The sequence below is a fragment of the Kwoniella dejecticola genome, chromosome 1 (genome assembly GCF_000512565.2).
Source record: "Kwoniella dejecticola CBS 10117 chromosome 1, complete sequence".
Classification (NCBI taxonomy): Eukaryota; Fungi; Basidiomycota; class Tremellomycetes; order Tremellales; family Cryptococcaceae; genus Kwoniella; species Kwoniella dejecticola.
In genome coordinates this window covers 3,918,127-3,930,799 of record NC_089301.1, presented here as the reverse complement: position 1 = coordinate 3,930,799, position 12,673 = coordinate 3,918,127, and the positions used below count along the sequence as shown (strand labels likewise).

The following is a 12,673-nucleotide window of genomic DNA, read 5'->3' as shown; positions in this document are numbered from 1 at the left end:
AAGACCAAGATTCCGGGATCAATATTCAGTTGCGAAGGACTTTGCGTATATCGATTTGCATCAGTTGCGTAGACCTTCCAACCTATTCGCCGAATGTATTTGCAGTGTCCGTAGTCTGGCCAGTCGACGGACCCTGAGATGCGGGTGTTTGATCATCCCTATTTATAGTCGAAGCGGTGGAAGGCGCGATCTCGTTGACGCTCAACTGTTTAGCCTCCAGCAGCGCTTGTACCTCGAGGTGACTTGCATAGCCGCGCATCAGCCTCGTGTTTGGACTCTGTAGGTAAGAACACTCACAGCAGCGGCGAGCGAATGCTCAAAACCGTCAGAGTGTGGATCACAAAATCGACGTCCGCCTCGAGGGGAACGACAGCTTTGTGGGACTAGCCGTGAGCATAGCACGAAGACCTACTCAAAACAACTTACAGATCGTATCGCCTTGGATCGTCAACCTCTTGATCTCACGCAGGAGTAGATGCGTGGCTAGACACCATAACAGGTAGATGGATATGCTCATCATATTCAGGTCCTGACCGATATACTGTCAGTCAAATACCCCTGACTTAGCCCAGTGTAGCTCACCACCGGGCCCATCATTCTGATTATATCTACCATCCTTCTCGCTTGATATATTGCCGCATCATTGGAAGTTTCGAAGCTGTTGGTATCCATCGTATACATCCGAGCCCCGCAAAGGACGAAGTGCTGAGAAAGTAGAGCGCGAGGCGTGAGCATTGACGACCGGCGAGTATAGTATAGGAAAAGCATATCTGAAGGTCGTGAGTGGTGGACCGAACTTTGTCAAGTGTCCAATGACAAGTAGGCAGCCGCGACAGAGTGAGAGATTGACAGAAAAGGCAAAGATCTGCATGAGTAGGAATGACGATGCAGCGAATGTGATCGACAAATCCGGTCACACCACGATCAAGAGGGGTGGAAGTGTAGGTACGAGAATGCTCACGGCCCGATGGAAGATATTGCTCCAATAAGGGGAGATTGGATAAGAGGTAAAGCTGACCGAAGATTCACTTACCAAGGTCATAGCCGCCGGCGACATCACTTTAATCCCTTCCAATTCCGTGTACATTGACTTCAAATGAGGTGGTATCTGCGCAGCGAATCGCTCGATCGTGGACAGAAGGTGCGTGTCTCGTTTCGTCGACGCGGGAGATGAGTGAGATAGGCCATGAGGGGATGCGTGGGAGTGGCTATGGGGAGATGTGTGAGATAGATTAAAAGGAGATGACCGAGGACCAGAAGGAGCTGGAGCTTCCAGACTCTCTTCATAAAGTCGCTGGCAGGCTGAATGGAGAAGGACGATCGCTTGAATCAGATAAGCACTGCGAAGGCAACATGTCAGTGTCATTCGGGGGATGGAAAATACTCACAAGTCACACTGTATGGGACCGCCTGTTGGGATGGGATATTCCAGGAAAAGCTCATGGATATACCGATCAGGTTGTGGGGAAGGTTGCTACTTCGTTGATCAGCCTGCGACTCAGTCCTCCACGAAGTACATCACGCTCACGTCAACATAGGTACTCCATGCCCTCGGCAACGGCGTCCGTATCTTTCTCGCACTAAAGTGGGCTGGCATACTCGCAGCCACTCCTGCGGTAAAGTCCAGCAAGATGACAGACCAACTGCAAAAGGTTTCAGCGTACTTGAAGCACCTAAACGAGACCGCAACTCACAAGGCATATATGCTATCCGCTAATTCCACATGATCCCTCGGCCAGTTCCCATCTAGAGGTCTACGCTGCCGACGGAGGCGCACCTTGTCCGGTTTTTCCATGATCAGGTCTGGGTGTAATTGATCTAGGCATGCTGCATCTGCGAATCTGGGGGAATGTCAGCGCTTCGCGATCCGATGCCCCAGCCCAGAGCCCAGACTCACCGGCAGGCGACACTGGTCATCACGACAGCCTCCGCTTCTCTCGCTTCCGTCCACAGCCATTCTGAGAGCAGTGTAGCCGCCCGCGTGAGGTCCAGTAGATGTGAAACTAGACTGGCTGGGTTCTTCAGTGAATCGAAAATACCCGCCTCCGTCTCTTTGAAGAAGGTATCTTCACGCCGACGAACCGCTTCGATAGGTGACGCTCGGCAGATGGTGAGGAACTGCGTGAGGCGAAGGGTGAGCTCGGGATGACAAAGGGAATATGCACGTACCATGGCACTGAGCAAAGAGGGATGGACCTGGCTCGATTGATCCGCGGATGAGAGGCGTTCGTAGAAACGAGCGATATTCATCTCTAGCCCGGACGCTGTTTGGTTGCTAAAGTATAACCAGTAGCTACAGTCCGTCAGTCAAGTTCCCAATCCGTTTCACTCACGAATGCTCTCTGGCCGCCGCGTCCAGCTCTGGAAGATCCTGTTGCTGACCATCGCCAAGTCCGACCGCCATATCTGGTATATCTAGCAACCATGAGAAGTCAAGATCTGGCAACGGCTGATCCCCTTCGGTGCCGGAGGAGGGATGAAATGATTGAATATGCGGTACATGTGCTGAGGAGGGTTGCATTCGATGCGGCTGTGACGAAGTCAAGGGTGCGACCGGCTGATCAAGATTGAGTGTTGGAATTGTCGATTGGACGCTATGATACCACTGAGCTAGCGATTGATCATTGGATTACTGCACACATACCTGGGCAGCAAGACATCCTGCGAGACACCCGAACCCCCTGCGTCCGACGGTCTGGCATTACGACCGGATTCTGTCACAACAGTGATCAGCAATTCTCATCAGGCAGGAGTCATCCAAGTCATTACGTACTGGGCTCAGGATAATCACACTTCTTACCATGCCGGGCACAGTTCAAACAGGTAGGCTTCTCGGCTCCGCATCGCTACCTCTCAACGTCAGCGCTGAACAGGTGGTACATGCTGAAGGATGACTCACCACCTTTCTCAGCTTACAACCTTCACAAGCTGATCCTCTACACTGGATGCGTCAGCATGTTCCTGCTTCTCATCGATGATCAGCTGACCCTCGGCTTACTTGGCGAGTGGACCTAAGTCGAAGAATTCCTAAGTTGGTTAGCGAAATAAGCTACCCGATGATTCTTGGTCCAGCTCACGCCTGTCTGGTGCAGGTGGGGCACTCGGACCCATCTCCGCTGCCTCTTGTTGGTCGGCAGCTCGGTGCCGATGTATCACTCGGTGTGGAAGAGGTGCAAGATTGTGTTGATGATGATGGATCCGTTCATCCCGATACGCCGAGCGTCGACAACAGGGAAAACAGGTGAGACCGAGCGCGGGTTTTTCATTACGTAATATGTTCACCATGCCATTGCTTTTACATCCTCTTCTTGCATCGCTGTTGTCCTCAACGACATACCTCTTCTACATTCATATCACCACCTACGAAATCCTTTGCCTAGTTACCCTTGTCCACGCTGGTCCTGCCCTTTGAGAGCTCTGGACGCCGATACAAGCGTAAGCGCAAGGTACGCGCAATATGCACGCTACGATGATTCGGACATACCCGACGGACTATGGACCGAAAGGCGGACAGATTGCGATATCGACCAAGATGATAAATACGACGATCAAGTCTTGGACAGATTCGCTCTTTCTGATCTCAATCTTCACATGAAGAGTTAGACTAATCGATATAGCATGCACGTCAAGAACCTCGACAAAGCTTTGCCTCCGGTAGAAGACGAAGGAACAGGACGAAGTAATGCGCTCGATGGAAAGCCAGTAAAGACCGGTAGACCGTTGGAATCGGGGATGAGCTTGTCCATATGGCTGCAAACGGTCAGAAATAACCCTCTTCTCAATCATCGTTCAACCACAGATCTGCCTCAAACAGCAGATGTAGTCATCATAGGCTCGGGAGTGAGTATTGTCCTCCCTTCGATAGGTTCGCAATCGCTCATTTTCTGATCACTAGGCAACCGGCTCGTTGACCGCTTTATCACTCCTTCAAAGTCCCAACCCACCCAAGTCAGTCGTCTTACTAGAAGCCAGAGAATTGTGTTCTGGGGCGACGGGGAGAAACGCTGGACATTGCAAGCCCGATCAATGGCGAGGTTTCACCAAGTATGCGAATGCTTTCGGTGCGGAGGAGGCTATCAAAGTGAGTTGGTCCTAGATTTTCGCTCAGAGCACACTGGGTTGATCATCATTTGCAGATTTTGAAGAACGAGCAGCAGACGTGGGAAGGTCTAGTGTCTTATGTGCGAAAGCATAACGTAGACTGCGATCTCTGGGTAGGGAAAACGGTGAGCTGCGCCATGCATGACAAAAGTATATACGAGGGATAAACTGATCCTCACCTCCCGCATAGCTTGATGTCCTCATGACCGATGATGTCGCGGCTGTAGCCAAGAAGACTCTATCGGACTATAAAGCTGCCGGTGGTGACGTGTCCAAGATTGAGGTTACGTCGGATCCCGCTCAGGCTGAGAAGGTGGGTCGTACTCGCTAGATGTTGCGCGATGGTCAAGTTAATGTCGGTTTAGGTATCGAGAATCAAAGGAGCGAAATCCGTGTATGCTTGGGATGCTTCCAGCTTACATCCGTGGAAGCTGAGTGAGTGTCTCGGATCGATTAAGGCCACAGTTCTTCGCTGATTCTCGCTCCAGTCGCCCACATCAACAAGCAATCGCTCGAACTCGGATTGAACCTCCAGACATGGACGCCGGTGACCAAGGTATCTGGATCAGCGGATGATTGGACTGTGCATACGGATCGCGGGAATATCAGAACACCAGTCGTGATCCACGCTACCAACGCATATGCTGGAGCATTATTACCTGAAACTAAAGGAGCGATTAAGCCATGTCCACATATGTGAGTAACATGTCCCCCTTATTACACTACTATCGCTTAAATCCAAGTCAGGTGCAACAAAGTACTCCCCCCGTCAACCTTCGCCGGATCAAAATCCCTACAGAACTCCTACGCCGTCGTCTACCCCAGCGGCATGTACACGATCAATGCGAGACCCACAAGCGATGGGATCTTGCTCTTTGGCGGTGCCGCACCGAATCAACACAAGCTGCTAGAATACGTTGGGGAAGATCAAAGGCGGAGGATAGATGATAGTCTGATGAATTTTGAACCGGTTACGGAAGCTGTAAAGAAGCTGGGTACAGAGGGTTTCGAGTGGTAAGTCATCCGTGCCTACGAATATCGCTAAAGCGGGATAGGGATGAGCCCGAACACGGATCAAAAGTGCTCTACGATTACGCTTGGAGCGGTATCATCGCAAGGGTAAGTGGAAGACTAAACTGCATAGATATTGGCTGACAAATTCGCAGAGCGCGGATCAAGTACCGTTCATCGGAGCTGTGCCGAATAAGAAAGGTCAATGGATGTGTGCGGGGCATAATGGTCACGGGATGGTGGGTCTTCGTTGCAGGAGGTCTATCAATTCTAACGCTCTTCCACCTATCAGGCCCGTATCTTCACATGCGCCCCTGCGTTGGCCAAGTTAGTACAAGGTGCAACCTGGGAGGAGATTGGCTTGCCCCAATGCTTTGAAGTAACTAAAGAGCGATTGGAGAAGCACCTAGATCCGGAGTGGGACAAGGATGAGGCCGAGGCTGGCTCGTCACATTTGCGCGAGGCGAAGCTGTAGACAGCATTATCGGAAGTTAGACCTTGTATCCGCTGATTAAGTGAGTCGGTCATATCTATGCATTCATATATTCGGAGGAAGTCAAACGTTCGAGAATTTGCCTACTCGTACTTGATAGTATGTCTAAGCGTTCCGATCTCCGAGATGGTCACTTCGACCTTGTCCCCATCAACTAGTGGTCTCCATTTTTCCTCGGGCCCCGTACAACCCACACCGGAGGGTGTTCCCGTCATAATCACTGTTCCCCTTCGAAGTGTCGTGCCTTGGGACAAGAAGGAGATGATGAACGGTACCTTCGAAAATCCATACTGATCAGTCAATGTTCCTCATATCTCCCTGACCAGGTCATAACCTACTCACGTTGAAGAGTAGGTCCGATGTAGGAGACTCTTGTCGTAGATCTCCATTGACTGTCAACTTGATGTCCAGCTTCGATGGGTCAGGGATAAGCTGCCCACAGGTATTAGCTCAGGTCAGGATATTGTCAGAGGATTTACACATACCTTAGTGGACACAATAGCAGGACCCAACGGAGCAAATTTATCGAATCCCTATGAGGTCGATCTCTTAGTTCCTCGCTTCTGGTCAAGACGCAACACGGTCGCATACCTTTGAAAATGCCCATTGAGGTACTCCGCCGACTCTTTCCGGGTTTCTCTGCCATTTCCGCGTACTAACATCATCTCCAACTGTATAACCTGCTACGTAGTCCAGCGCATCCTCCTTCGATACGTTTTTGGCATCTTTACCGATGACTATCACTAGCTCCGCCTCATAATCCGCTTCTCCCTCCTGGGCGCATTTGGGTATCTCGACCGCTTCGTTGTAGTCCCCCAAAGAAGTTACAGGCTTGATGAACAGCTGAGGCAACGGAGGAGGGCTGCGTCCGCCTTCTTGGACTGCATACCATTTGTCTTAGCGGAGCTCATATGCAGAAAGTCGGTCTTCGCTCACTATGCTTCTTGTAGTTCAAGCCGATACACTTGATATCGGTACAAGTGTCTAGACTCAGAGGTCCAAGGAGAGAGCCGACCTTGACAACCTCAACTGTGACTACAGCCGTCTCGCTCAATGGACCAGACCCATCCGTCTTGACGATTTTAGCCTCCAATTTTCCAACATCTGCGAGTGCGCCGATATCGGTATAATCCGACGCGACCGGTTCTCCATAAACGGGTGAAGAAGATCCGGAAGGGATGAATCGGATCAAGCGGGACCACGAAACGGGCGACATTCTGACCAAGGATCTTGCAAACATGAATGGATGCGTACAAGTATCAAAGCTCATATCTGATCTACCTCATATATCTAAACAGCGGATGACGAGCCGGAATAGACGGATCACGACATGTCGGTATGCCTGCCGGTCCGACCGGTGTTTTGTTTACGTGTTATTCACCGGCGATCCAAGCTGTCTCTCGATTCCGCAACACAGTCATAGGTATGCATAGAACACCAAGTCATACAGATATAGCTACAGAACTACACAGCGTTGAAGAAATCCTCCTCAGCACTTCGATAGAAACCCAAGAGTTGCAGCATCGGCTTGTCGTCGAAGCGGAACAGATACGTCTCCTCGTCGGCCTGTATGCAACCATTTAACGAGATTGTCATGCCGTGCACACCCAAGCGACTCACAATATGCTTGTACGGCTCCCAGCTGGGTACTGTGAACGTGTCACCTTTCACCCACTCAATAGTCTTCTCACCAATCACACTCTTGCCTGTACCGTCTATCACATGATACACCGAACTTGCCGTCTCTTGCCTGACCTCCGTTGCTGTACCCGAATTGATGCGTTCGCACTGAGCACCTAGTCGATTACTGACCTCCTGACCTTCTTTTCCTGGATGTTTACTGGTATATCTAACGATGGCGTGATCTCCCTTTGCCTCTTTCAGCGCCTTGTGCATGTCGACCCAAGGGAAAAGGATCGGGCTGACGGGCGAATCTTCAGCGGGGTATCGAGGCTCAGAATAATGTTGAGCGAAATGTACTGGGAAATGCTGGTATTGAGGCAGATCTAATCCGTCGAGCCATATCATCGGGTCGGCTACACCGTCGTTCCCGTGGTCCTACACCGATGAACAAACTTATGAGCTCGAATACAAAGCTATCTCCGAAACCAAGCACTCACATGCCAGCACCAGTAAGGCGTTAGGATAAAATCGCCACGAGTCATTTTGATCCTTTCACCATGGACAGCGGTGAATCCGCCATTACCCTCCACAATGAATCGCACTGCGAAAGCGGTATGTCTGTGTGCAGGTGCGGTCTCTCCAGGTAACACCAATTGCAGCCCAGCGTACAGAGTGTCGGTTGTGTAAGGCGAATCTGACCAGATATCCGTAAGTAATCTGAGCCTGACAGCGATACATTATCCTGCTCACCCATCTCCGGGTTGATCAGCATGAGCACCCTTCTCTCCGCCTCATGCTCCGATACGAGCTGACCAGCTCTGACCAAATGAGGTCTGACCGCTTTGTATCTGCAGCTCAGCGCCGTCAGTGATGAAGCACATTCGATATATTCTTCCACTCACTCCCATTTGTGAGCGATCGCTTTAGGCTTGGGTCTGGGAGGCACAAGCACGCTCATCTGCTTCCACAGCGGCTTAGCGTGCACATTCGGGATATCTGCCAATAGTTTATCTTGCGAATCGTCTTTTACGGTTATCGTGTAAGCGGGGGGTGGTTGCTCAGGACCGGTTGAGGACGCGCTGCCGTTTGTCTTTGCTGAAATCGTCATCTTGCTCTATCTGCTTGCTGGTCTCTGTCGTAGAGTCAAAGTAAGCGACAACAATTCTTGTTGCATATCTCACATATATCTTACTCTTGATAGGATACCCCGGCCGCTGATTGACAATTGTGCCATCTATCTGGCGAGATTCGGTCAAATGTCGGCGATGATAACATTTCACCGGCGTCACCGGACATTTGGGAATCAGTTCATCGCGGTTGTTATCTTAGAACAAGTGGACGATACTGAAGTTTCCACAACTCGTTTTTGATCCTGTCGATTATTCAGATTTGCCTCCTTTCGATTCTGCGATACATTATCTAGAAATGACCATCAGACCCCCTTTCAGTGGTAAGTCCGGTTGCAGCATCGTGGGAGGACAGACTTGTCTGACAATCGAAACAGAAGTCGAAGCGGCTCGACCCGATTTCGACCCCAATGCCGAGCTCACTTGGACCAAAGTCCCACAACCAGATTTCAAAGCGGGAGGCGGTCTGAATACCCTCGTGAGCGAATATACTTGTTCTGATGATGCAGATTGCAGCTGAGCAGACGATACACCTTGTCTAGCCATACTCCAAGGACTTTGCAGCGGAGAATGCGAAATGGGTAACAATCGATCCGGCAGAGCACGAAAAGTCGTCGATGTATAAGGTAGGTCCGACAAAATTTACCCTTCCCAAAACTGAAGGCTGACATGTGCATCCAGTTGATGATATCGGGAATTGTGGGTACTGCAGAATGCACGGCAATTTCCCTGCTGATATAACCTCAGACACCCCGACCGATCGCTTTCATGTCCACGAGGAGTGAGGACGGAGTCTGCAACGTGAGTTAAATTACTCGTATAATATATGGTCTGATGATCTGTCTTAGCTCGCACCCATGTCTTACTTCAACATGGTCTCGCACAATCCTCCCACAATAATGGTTTCTGTCATGGCAAGTGCCACCAATCCGGATGGGCTGAAGGGTAAGGAATGACTAATTTGTACTATCGCAATGGACCTGCTAATCACGTTCGGTCCGCATCAGACACGAGCAAGAACATCAAGGATACCGGAGAATTCTGCTGTAGCATAATATCAGAGACATTCATGGAAGCAGCCAGCTATACTTCCATCGACACTCCGCCTGGGATCGAAGAATGGGCTCTTTCCGGGCTGACCAAGAGGAGGTCTCGGTGAGTCGCCTCTATGTTGACTATTTTCAGTCTGCCTCCGTCCGACCCTGACTCCGCATACTTTGTGCAGCACTGTAAAGCCCCCGCACGTCGCGGAATCAGCTTTTTCCATGGAATGCCGGCTGGAACACTGGTACGACCTGAAGAATGATGATGGAAAAGTGACAGGTCATGTGATTCTGGGCAGGATAAACTGTTTCCAAGCTGTACGTCTCTACTTCAAGGTGTGGGTTACAGCTGCCGCTGACAGCTTGAATGGGTCATCGGCAACAGAAGGATTTCCTTTTCGACCCCGCCGAGCCAATGAAGGTTCTCCCCGAGAGACTACGAGCGGTATCAAGACTCGGAGGCGTGACGTGAGTGCCTTTATCCCAGCGAGATATGGCTTGAGTGTTCGCTAAAGCGCTTCCACCATATAGATTCGGAAGGACCCTGGCGTGCGTTCCATAAGTACCTCTGATCATGATTACAACAACTGACAAAATGAATGTCTAGCGCTGCTGAGGCTCCTCGTCCATACTGGGAGCAAGTCAAGGACAGTAAAGAAGTTCAGGCCGCTATCGCCGCTGGTTCAAAGACGGTGGAGTAGGACCGGTTATATTACATTGCGTTGAAGCAATGTTCACAATCTGTTTATCCCCCGATTCGCGATAGATAAGCAATGCATGTTCTCGATATACCTCACTATGATTAGCATTGTCCCCTCCTACGGGGACATTCTGTGCTCACGGGGTGATTGGATCGCAGAGTGTTTCTGCGTACCCGTGAAGTTTCTGAGAGGAGTCCTGGAGTCCCAGTCCATACAATAGCGCTTTCTCATGAGGTGATATGTCAAGCCTGATAAGTACCTCAGATTTTGCGGATCAACATCTCATAGCGCTGTAGTGAAATATCAAATGCAAGATCTAGGGACTGTACATGCATTCTATTCTAATTCACCACTTGTTCCTTATTTCGCTATTGAGTAGTCGAACAAGGTCTTGAGCAGAGCGGCCGAGTCCTTGGGCGTTCTCTTACACCCATTCTCCATGTCGACCGCTGTGATTCCAAATCGCTTTCCATATCCGTATAACCATTCCAGGTTGCTACGACAATTATCAGCATATACGTGTGGCCTTCTATATCGCATCGACTCACTCCATCAATGACCAAGCCATGAAGCCGTGACAATCGATCTTGTCGTCTCGTACCGCCTCCAGCAGCTCTTTCAAGTATCCCGCGTAGTAGTCTTGCCTTTGGGTATCATGTATCCGCTCCTCGAACGTCATATTGGCCTCGCCATCAATACTGAATCCGCACTCGGTGATGAAGATAGGGATGTTGGCTGGTCCAGTGTACCGATTGTGGATGTATCGCATGAGCTTTCGGAATCCCCAGGGAACTAATGGGTATTTTCTCATCAGCGACAGCCTGGATTCCAGGAGCACTCCACCCACCGTCATATGGATGCCCCGCTTCTCCCTTGTTACCGATGACCTTACCGTCTTTCTCGAAGACCCGCTCGATCGATCCAAACGATACCAATCGGGGATTGTCTGTCTCAAGACGTTTGCCTGAGGCATACTGCGATCCGTAGTGGTTCCAACCAAAGAATTCAGTCGACCCCTTGATGAGCGACCATTCCTCTTCGGTAAATTGTGGTAACAGGTCACCAAGATATTCGGCAACTGAATCAGGGAATTTGCCCAGAACTAAATAGATTGTCAGCGATAACCATAGCGATAAACACTACAGGAATCCCGCTTACAGACTGGATCAGCATACTACGGGAAAGCTCCGGTCTTAGCAAATTTCCAACTCGACCATTCAGATCTAGCTCGACTCACGAAGCCCATCACCCATTCTCGGGCGAAATCTGCAGCGGCTTTTGCTTCTGGACTATCGTTGACGGGCTCGACCCAGTCGCAGTTCTGTGAATAATCGTTGAGCTACGTCTCTTTCAAGCCCTCAGGTCCTCGAAGCTTACGTAGACGATCCCGATGCGGCCTCCCTGGCGCTGCTGATACTCCTTGCGGTAGAGATCGACCGTTCGAGCGTGACAAAGCAGGAGCGATTTGGCAAATCTTTGATCATGCACTGTCAGCATAAAATACACACACAGTTCCGCCCAATTTTCGCTTACCTCGCATGGTCCTGCTTGTGTACCCATTGAGGCTGCTTGTACGAAGAAGATGATTGCATCGTGAAGATATGGGGCTGCGATGGAAGCACGATGAGCTATACATGTCATGAGCTTTGCGGCATGACCCACCTCATTGATCGTGATCCAGTTTTTCACTCGATCCCCAAAGCTGTCGAAACACAACTTGGCATACGAGACGAAGTCTTGCACCACCTCAGTGTCGTTGAAGAAGCCTTCGTATCTTTTCTCTAACGCGGCTGGGTGATCCCAGTGGAAGATCGTGACCCACGGCACAATGCCAGCCGCTAACAAGTCGTCGATCTATCAGTCAGCTCGGCACCCGGCAAGAGCTAACTCACCATATCGGAGTAATATTTGATACCGGCTTCGTTGATGGGGTCGTCTCTTCCGCCTGAAAGCAGCCAGTTAAGTACAAATCTCGACTCGCTTGCTCGGCGTGACCCACCTAACGGCTTGACTCTCGACCAAGCGATACTGAACCTATAAACTCTGCATCCGTACTGCTTTAGCAGCTTGAGATCTTCCTTCCATTGGTGATACGAGTCACACGCGAGGTCTCCGTTGTCTTGATTCCGCAAGCACTCATCCCACACACATGGTCCCTTTCCGTCGGCGTCGATAGCCCCTTCTACCTGGTAAGACGCGGTAGCGGAGCCGAATGCAAAGTCCGCGGGGAGGACGCCCTTGTATGCGGGATCGTTGAGAATGAGTTGCGCCTTTGCGTTCATTTTGTCTGACTGCTGTACTCTCGTAGATAACGAAACGGAAGGAAAGCTAATAGCATAGAATCAATCATTGTATGAAATGTATCTTGTCCGTTCGGACGCAGTGTCGGCTCGTCCGGTCAGGGAACGGACTATTTCGGTGTATTGCGCTGAGTAGTGCCGGTTATTTTTGCATTGGCGCGAGCGGTGTTATGCGATCGGTCTGCGTTTGCCGAGAAAGATAATGGTTTTCTGGAAGGGTATGTAAATGTCGAGGTTGAGATACTGATCTTTGTGATCGAATTGTCAAGCTATA

General features: G+C 50.4%; 6 protein-coding genes across 6 annotated transcripts; 2 read left to right on the top strand and 4 right to left on the bottom strand.

Moving 5' to 3' along the window:
- Positions 1 to 82: 82 nt before the first annotated feature.
- On the bottom strand, positions 83 to 3,111 carry I303_101451 (uncharacterized protein; the record flags this gene model as incomplete). Its single annotated transcript, XM_018404819.1, has 16 exons — positions 83 to 242; positions 298 to 373; positions 427 to 529; positions 583 to 705; positions 1,034 to 1,340; positions 1,389 to 1,474; positions 1,529 to 1,643; positions 1,695 to 1,841; positions 1,898 to 2,118; positions 2,170 to 2,275; positions 2,334 to 2,594; positions 2,645 to 2,714; positions 2,774 to 2,846; positions 2,900 to 2,936; positions 2,999 to 3,011; positions 3,078 to 3,111. 16 exons carry the CDS (start codon positions 3,109 to 3,111, stop codon positions 83 to 85), a joined length of 1,932 nt encoding a protein of 643 aa, XP_018267473.1.
- Positions 3,112 to 3,618: 507 nt separating this feature from the next.
- Positions 3,619 to 5,587, top strand: I303_101450 (uncharacterized protein; the record flags this gene model as incomplete). Its single annotated transcript, XM_065968343.1, has 10 exons — positions 3,619 to 3,840; positions 3,896 to 4,081; positions 4,137 to 4,226; positions 4,292 to 4,414; positions 4,467 to 4,536; positions 4,590 to 4,797; positions 4,849 to 5,112; positions 5,157 to 5,220; positions 5,268 to 5,351; positions 5,405 to 5,587. 10 exons carry the CDS (start codon positions 3,619 to 3,621, stop codon positions 5,585 to 5,587), a joined length of 1,494 nt encoding a protein of 497 aa, XP_065824415.1.
- Positions 5,588 to 5,688: 101 nt separating this feature from the next.
- Positions 5,689 to 6,821, bottom strand: I303_101449 (uncharacterized protein; the record flags this gene model as incomplete). Its single annotated transcript, XM_018404817.1, has 5 exons — positions 5,689 to 5,880; positions 5,948 to 6,037; positions 6,091 to 6,138; positions 6,197 to 6,486; positions 6,542 to 6,821. The coding sequence occupies 5 exons, from the start codon at positions 6,819 to 6,821 to the stop codon at positions 5,689 to 5,691; spliced, it is 900 nt and encodes a 299-aa protein (XP_018267471.1).
- A 248-nt stretch (positions 6,822 to 7,069) lies between these two features.
- I303_101448 (uncharacterized protein) lies at positions 7,070 to 8,336 on the bottom strand (the record flags this gene model as incomplete). The annotated part of the gene is made up of 5 exons (XM_018404816.1): positions 7,070 to 7,171; positions 7,226 to 7,663; positions 7,726 to 7,922; positions 7,979 to 8,076; positions 8,131 to 8,336. 5 exons carry the CDS (start codon positions 8,334 to 8,336, stop codon positions 7,070 to 7,072), a joined length of 1,041 nt encoding a protein of 346 aa, XP_018267470.1.
- A 317-nt stretch (positions 8,337 to 8,653) lies between these two features.
- On the top strand, positions 8,654 to 10,099 carry I303_101447 (uncharacterized protein; the record flags this gene model as incomplete). The annotated part of the gene is made up of 11 exons (XM_018404815.1): positions 8,654 to 8,678; positions 8,733 to 8,833; positions 8,898 to 8,981; positions 9,037 to 9,054; positions 9,103 to 9,156; positions 9,204 to 9,300; positions 9,363 to 9,510; positions 9,581 to 9,716; positions 9,784 to 9,866; positions 9,930 to 9,947; positions 10,006 to 10,099. 11 exons carry the CDS (start codon positions 8,654 to 8,656, stop codon positions 10,097 to 10,099), a joined length of 858 nt encoding a protein of 285 aa, XP_018267469.1.
- A 360-nt stretch (positions 10,100 to 10,459) lies between these two features.
- I303_101446 (uncharacterized protein) lies at positions 10,460 to 12,381 on the bottom strand (the record flags this gene model as incomplete). The annotated part of the gene is made up of 10 exons (XM_065968342.1): positions 10,460 to 10,595; positions 10,648 to 10,891; positions 10,947 to 11,201; positions 11,258 to 11,273; positions 11,337 to 11,420; positions 11,477 to 11,573; positions 11,633 to 11,706; positions 11,762 to 11,937; positions 11,988 to 12,044; positions 12,099 to 12,381. The coding sequence occupies 10 exons, from the start codon at positions 12,379 to 12,381 to the stop codon at positions 10,460 to 10,462; spliced, it is 1,422 nt and encodes a 473-aa protein (XP_065824414.1).
- Between the last annotated feature and the right edge of the window lie 292 nt (positions 12,382 to 12,673).